The sequence below is a fragment of the Alosa pseudoharengus genome, unplaced genomic scaffold (genome assembly GCF_046254945.1).
Source record: "Alosa pseudoharengus isolate Yale_2024_CS ecotype anadromous, Long Island Sound unplaced genomic scaffold, YU_APseudo_1.1 YU_APseudo_1.1_scf_5, whole genome shotgun sequence".
Lineage (NCBI taxonomy): Eukaryota > Metazoa > Chordata > Actinopteri > Clupeiformes > Clupeidae > Alosa > Alosa pseudoharengus.
The window spans coordinates 25780675-25788174 of NW_027468837.1; the positions used below are offsets into that span (position 1 = coordinate 25780675).

General features: G+C 44.2%; 1 protein-coding gene across 1 annotated transcript in view; it reads right to left on the reverse strand.

Moving 5' to 3' along the window:
* LOC143103875 (sodium-coupled neutral amino acid transporter 3-like) overlaps positions 1-5644 on the reverse strand; it is a 28592-nt gene extending 22948 nt beyond the window's left edge. Inside the window, exons 1-4 of the mRNA XM_076267734.1 lie at positions 5538-5644; positions 4148-4180; positions 2902-2995; positions 2651-2766 (exon numbers count right to left, since the gene is read on the reverse strand). Of these exons, the coding sequence (XP_076123849.1) occupies positions 2651-2766; positions 2902-2995; positions 4148-4180; positions 5538-5644 (350 nt within the window). The remainder of the gene's footprint in view (positions 1-2650; positions 2767-2901; positions 2996-4147; positions 4181-5537) is intronic.
* Positions 5645-7500: the final 1856 nt, after the last annotated feature.

Sequence of the window (7500 nt, forward strand, 5' to 3'; positions counted from 1 at the left end):
CCTCGGCTAATCTAACATTTCTAATAACAGCAGCATTACCATGGCTTACACCACACAAAACAATGTCACAGAGCCACATTACTCAGGGCAGGGTCACCTCGTTACCTTTATACCAATACGGTCGCTCTTTAAAGAGGCAGTAGTTAACGGCCTTGAAAAATAAGCAAGAGTATAGAGCAGGGGTGGGCAAACTTTTTGGCTCAAGGGCCACATAGGGTTTTGAAAATTGGCCGGCGGGCCGCAGTTTGCCCACCCCTGGTATAGAGTGATGTGATGTATTATACACAAGACCATTTTCATTTTTTTCATGTAGGCCTGTGTGCTTTGGTGGTATGAGAAACATGAGCATAGGAAACTGACACTGACACAATCCACAACCCCACCTGCATCAACAAGACACCGTAGAAATAGTGGACTGTTTCAAATACCTTGGACTCACCCTGGACAATAAACTCAGCTTTGAGCAACACACCACTGACATACAAAAACGCAGTCAACAGAGACTCTATGCCATCCGCAAGCTCAGATCACTTTCTGTTGCCCCCTGTCACCTGCTCCTTCTGTACAAAAGCATAGTCCAGCCCATCCTCCTCTACTGCCTTCCCTGCTTTTTCAACATGCTAACTGCTGCCAACAGAAACAGACTCACACGCATCACTCATACCGCAGCCAAAGCAATAGGCCTCCCCACCCCCAATCTATCAGATCTCAACAGTAAACTCACCCAGAACAGAGCACAGACCATCGCTCATGACCCCACCCACCCCCTCAATCCCTTCTTCATTCTGCTTCCATCAAGACGCAGATACAGGGCTATGGGGTGGAAGCGAGTACGCTTTGGGAAAAGCTTTGTGCCCTCTGCAATAGCAGCACTAAATACCCCACAGCGGTGATGGATCACTGTGCCGCCATCATTCCTCTGTAATGCCAACTGGTGATGGTTTTCCTGTTTGTATCTGTGTAAGGTGATGTATATGTGCTGTATATGTGCTGTTGTGATATATGTGCTGTATATGTGCTGTTAACATCTATGTGGGTGGGGTATGTGGTAACAGGGTGGTGGGTGAAGAACCGTAACTGTGTGTATCTATGTATTTCATGTCTGTGAGGCTTGTATGGTAGGTGAAAACAAATTTCCTATGTAAGGACAAATAAACTAACTAACTAACTAACTAACTAAACCCAGCTGCTTGGAACAGACACAGAATGCAAAGGGAGTAAAAGGTGGTTCTCCTCACCTTGTCATATGTTACATGAATGAAATGGAGGTAAATGATATGTTGTGGCTAAGTGTCCACTGTCCAGCACTCTAATGGAAATGTATTTTATGAAAGTGGACATCACACCCTATATCTGGCCATACAACATGCACTCAAAATAGTCCCCTGAATAGATGGTCTCTAAAGGCCATTATAGCTTTCAGCAAAAATGTTCATCCAGCCCCAGGATTTTGCCATCAGGCAACACTTCAAATGTATTAAAGTGTCATACCTCATACAATGTCAAATACTTCTGGCAGCTCACAGTCAGTTGTTTAAAGACATATAGAGCAAAAGCCCTCAAATTCCATTTATACCACCCTATTCCCAGGCATCCTGCCGCCTATGTTTGATTAATATGCTTTCTCGGAATCCAAGCTCCCACAACGGCAGGGTTCACATCACAGCGGTAAAACAAGCTGTGAGCCTACGCAGACAACCTTTGGTTCCCAGATATTCAGACTTTCCCACCGCCTCTCTTCCAGCATGTTCCATGTTTGCCTCCGCTATGATCGCCTTCGACCCTGCTGTGAGAGAGGGCGAACGCGACAGTCTGCCACCTAAATAATGAACTTTATCACAGCTCCGTGGCAACTCTAAATCCAAAGCTTATTTCTTATGTAACTTCCTCGCTGGGCTGAACCACCAAACTACAAAATAATTGCATCGTCTTGCTGCTGTGACTACAGATGATGTTGAGACATAATTGTGCACCACACACACAACAACAAAGCCCTGTGTGTAAACTCATCCATGCATGGTCTTCCATTATACATACCCAGCCTAACACTAAGTAAAGAGTGGCTAACTCACACACATCCATCATAGTAATAGAACCACTACAGCACCAAAGTCATTGTATTACCATATTAATGAGACACCTTGACTAACATTAAGGTCTCCTTAAGCTTTGCGTCTCTTGAGGGCTACAGACTGATTAGCTCTCATCTACGACTGAAGCACACTAGGGAGAGCGTGCAGCCTCATCAGTAGGCTACTTGCTCTGACACCATGATGCTCAACAATGACTCATTTTTATTTATGTGTCATAAATGAACATCTTGTTTGCTTAATTAAGGCAAGAACATGCAGGGGGCTTATTCCTCTCGGTTTCTTAAAACTAATTACCGGTAAATTAAAAAATATATTATTTCTGTTGCATTCAAGGAGTGAGTGCTGTGGGGAATTTACTCATGAGGAATATGTTTCTGCTTGAAGACAACTTAGGCGTGAGTGAATTAAACAAGCCCTGATGTTAAATTAGGATGCATGATGATGTCTCTTATTGTCGTTAGAGATTATGTTCCAAACCTATTAGTCTACAATCTTATTAATTCTCATCATCAATATCAAAACAAGTGTCTGTAAAATATGCTTGCATTGTGACTCACAAAAACAAGACGATGCCAGTGTTGGCCATGGCGTATGCCAATCCCAGAATTCCACTGCCCATAATGGCATTTCCCAGGTTGAACACGGACATTCCAAAGGAGGTCTTCCCCTCGAACTGAGGAAAAGAAAAATTATTTACATTTTAGAGACAGATTCACAACAGAGAATGTGAGTGATAAGCAGGGATAAAAAGAAACGCCTAGCGGGAATAGCCTCATATACAACATTTCTATTATTGCTGTGTACTTACATCTGTGAAGTGTGGAGTTTTTTTGTCATCCACAGGAGACAAAAACTCATGGCTTTCTGCCAGATTTGCCTCAGTATCCTCAGTTCTGTTGGTGCTAGGGAGACAACAGAGAGACAGAACAACAGTCATGACAAAGCACAGTGCAAGGTGGAACGATTTAAGGAACAAAGCACACAGACTCCCTGAATGGCCCTCTTGACTTGAATTGTGAACTTCTGTCTACATGAAAATGAGTCAGTCATTATAGGCCAAGCTCGTTGTCATTTCAACAAAAATGTTTACGACTATGAAAGTTTTTCTAAGTATTACTTACGTGTCATTCTTAGCGCTATTAGGGGCATTTTCCCTACAAGGCAATCCGAATCCAGAGAGCACACAAAGAGTAATGAGGAATATTGAGTCATAATAGGGAAGGAATGAGTTGGGCAATTTTTGACACATTTAAGATGGGATGCAAATTATGGCATAGACCTTAATTATAAAAAAAAGTATACTGAGCAGTGTAACTCACGTAGTACTCTCTGTACAATTGGGGACAGCGTCCCTTTAAATACATCCAGCAGAAAGTGAAGCATTAGGGGCAAGAGATTATATCAACACAGAGAAGACGAGGGAACATAAACATGTGTTATAATCAGAATATTCGGTGGTGCACAACTGACAGATGTTTGGGGATGAATTGGCGATGCCATGGGAATTGTTAAAGGCTACTATAACATAAGGAAAGATGGAGAACACAGAGACATTCACACACCAATATGGAGATATATAGACAAAAACACATTTTAATACTTTTATTTATATCTTGTTGGAATACACAGCAAGGATTACAGGACCAGGCATGGATGGATGTGTGTTACATCTTTGTACAGACACACATACACACAAACGCACATTGCAAATCAATGCTGGAACATGCGTCACCTAAAAACAGACCCTGACTTACGTTGTGCTTTCTGTGCTATTGGGAACGGTTTCCCTGCAAGACGAGCAGAGAATATCCCAGATCCAGTATCCAGTGAGTGCATAAGGAGGAAGGCAATACAAACACATCCTCAGTAACTACATAGGAAAGAACATAATAATGCCACTTTCTATATATGGTATTTGTCAAATAACAGCAGCATGTGGATTTTTTGATACTTTTTGATTGGTTCTAGTGAGGTTTTATTTTTTCTTCTGGTATTCCTAGGATATCAGTAGCAGTTCATATTTCCTGAGTCTCCCTTTCACCAACGTGACTTACGTGGCAGTTTGTGCAGCACTAGGTGCAGTTTCCCTGCAAGTCGATGCAGAGAGAGAGGATCCAGCATCCAGTGGGAGCACGAGAGATAAGAACACAATAGAAACCATTCCTTAGAGACTACAGGGGTGAGACAAGGACATTTCTCACCTCATTTAGGGACCTTGTGTGAGAACAAAAGTTGCTGACATTTAGGAATGGATTCACTATATATGACAATGGATAACAAGAGGTAGCAGAACTGGACAAAGATACACACACAATAGAGCTGATGTGATACACATTCATGGCCACAGGCTTGCATGTGATGTAATATACTGACATATGCATTGTCTGTTTAAACATATCGGAGTCATTTACCTGTGATGAAACCCTGCCTTAACTATTAGAGCAACTTACGTTGAGTTTTGGGTACAGCTGGATACAGTTTCTCTGGAAAGCGATACAGAGAGAGAGCCCAGCAGTCCAACGAGAGCAAAAGAAATAAAATATAAAACAGAAGCCAGGCCTTAGCACAGTGAAGCAAAAAAGTCTGTTGACGACTACGCCCCACTTTAGAGGACAAGCAAATGTAGTTCACAGATTTCTGGGTACCAATCATTCACATGCAGTTGGAAAGGTCGGGGCAGGGTGAGGGCAACATTTGGACAGAGGACATAACCAGGGCAGTTACCATGGCACAGAGTGTGCATAACACTCACTGGAACACAAGCGCATGCATGCACGCCCACTCACACTTACAAACACACAAGCATCTCTCTCTCTCCCTCTCTCTCTCTCTCTCCCTCTCTCTCTCTCTCTCTCTCTCTAGCTCTCTCTCTCTCTCTCTCCTTGTGATATATACACACATACATCCATTCACACCAAGTCAGATACATACACATACAGTTATATGCTCAGGTTTGTGTCGCATTATCAACAAGGTGCATAGCGTGTGCTCTGCCACATAACTAGTGATTGCGTGTATCCCACTAGCATTGACATTAGCAGCATGGGCATCATATCAGAAGTTCACCTTATGAAGATGGCATGACTGTAAGATCTTACGCTAGCTGAAAGACAGCATAAACAAATGCTTACTTGAATTAACGCTGGACACCCCATCTAAGAAAACATCTTACATCTTATTTTTTCCTCTTATTTTATGTGTGTCTCCAATTGCATTGTGTCCTTATAGACCCTTTCAACAAGGTAAACAAAAACAATGCTTGAACATTCTATTTGGGCCCCAATCTACTTCCTCTGCATTAAGATAACATATGGAATGTTAAAAAGGAAGTCTTGTGGGGCCAACTATGATGCTGATAATGGAACTCTCTTGAAAGGGTCTATAAGTCATCATCATGTTTCAGGTCCTCAGATTGGTACCGTATATATAAATGTGTGCACTCACTGTGCGGAGTTGTCGACTGGTGATTTGGCAGACGAGGTCGTCCCCTCCGCTGTCTCGTGTCCCTTGCCATTGGGAATGGTGTTCATCTCGGATGGAGCAGCTTCCATGGTTGCAGACGGACTCGCCCAATGATCCCTCTCTGAGTGTGTGAAGTCCTGGTGACTGGCCTCCTCTCTCCTCTAAGGTGTCTGAAAACACACACACACACACACACACACACACACACACACACACACACACACACACACACACACACACACACATACACAAATCCATTACTCCATCATGTCGAGAATGATTAAGTGCGCATGTGAGAGAGGCTAGGCTGTGTGTGTTTCTGTCTGTATGTTTCCGTGTGGCCAGTCCTGTAAATTTGCATTGGTGAGCAAAAGAGCAATATCTGTTTTCAAGTGTGTTCATTGGAGACAACAACCATATGTGCACCTATGTTCCTGCACAAATATATCAAGACAACATCTTTGGTATGCAAACGTGTATGTACTGTATATGTTTTCTCAAACTGACATGGCTTTGCATTTTTGGTTTCCACGTGTTCACATGCATGCCTTCTTGTGTCTAATTACTGTTGCCAAAAATAGCCACCACACGTCTCATGGCAATCTGCGCATTGCACTTTAAGTCAGATTTTTCCACCATCCTTTCCAACACCACAGGGGATCCCAGTAGAGCACCTAGCTACTTCCTCTTTAACATGTGAAGACGGGAGAGTCAAGACAGTGAGGTAACAGGCTTGGACAGATGGGTGAGGAGCCTTGCTGACAGCCTCTGGGAATCATGTCTCTATCTCGCAAGCACGCTGTGAGTGTGTGTGTGTGTGTGTGTGTGTGTGGGGGGGGTGATAGATGAAGGCAAGGCTGCCTACAGTCACACACAGACACACCAGCCACAGTACAGCATCAGGGGGAGAAGGAGGACGGCGCCGCCATTGAAGGCAGGAGTCAGAACTCTAAATCACAGAACAAGAGAGGGCTTTTCATGCACCCCTGTCCCCCTCCGTCCCCTTTAAAACCTGTTATTGAGACATCAGTTCACCCACACATCCAACTGACACGTATTTATCTGCTGCTTCCTCTCCCAGTGGGGGCGAGTGTGTGTGTGTGTGTGTGTGTGTGTGTGTGTGTGTGTGTGTGTGTGTGTGTGTGTGTGTGTGTGTGAAAGAGAGATAGATAGATAGAGATTGAGAGAGAGAAAGAACGTGTCGTGTGTATGTTTGTGTGTGTGTGTGTGTGTGTGTGTGTGTGTGTGAGAGAGAGAAAAAGAGAGAGAGAGAAAGTGTGTGTGTTTGTGTGTGTGTGTGTGTATGCATGCATGTGCTTGTGTGTGTTTGTGTATACGTCTGTTTGCATATGTGTGTGTGTGTGTGTGTGTGTGTATTCATGATGACACATGAGGGTAGGGGTGCCTTTTGTGGGGGCCTCTTGGGCCCCTCGGTGGCAGGCTCCCTGTGGTTTCCCTTCACAGATGACTGAGGGGTTTTAAGCTGAGGCTCTGAAAGGCCCTGCTGCCGTATACGTTTCCAGGTTTCCGTCGGACAGGGGGTCCCCCCCATCGCCCTGCACGGTCCTCCACTCTGAAAAGAGCCCCAGCGCAAATTTCTCATCAACTATTCAGAGTAAACAGGGAAAGTGAGAGAGAGAGGCAGAGAGAGAGAGAGAGAGAGAGAGAAGGACGAGAGGGGGGCTTCATCTACACAACACACCAGCGAAGCCCCATTCAGCAAGATGAAAGCATGCTGCAGAACCAGCTATGACCAGCCTAGAACCAGTTCTGCCTCCCTTTGTTGCCTGCGTTTTTTTCTCCTTCGAGTTCCTTTTCCACTTTCCTTTTCTTCAATTAGGAGAGGCTTAGCATAACTCCCGTAACCTCCTCACAAACACTCCAAACCTCGAGCTTTTTGGCCCAAATCGCACACCGTCCTTCCTCTAAAACGCCTCCCTTCCTC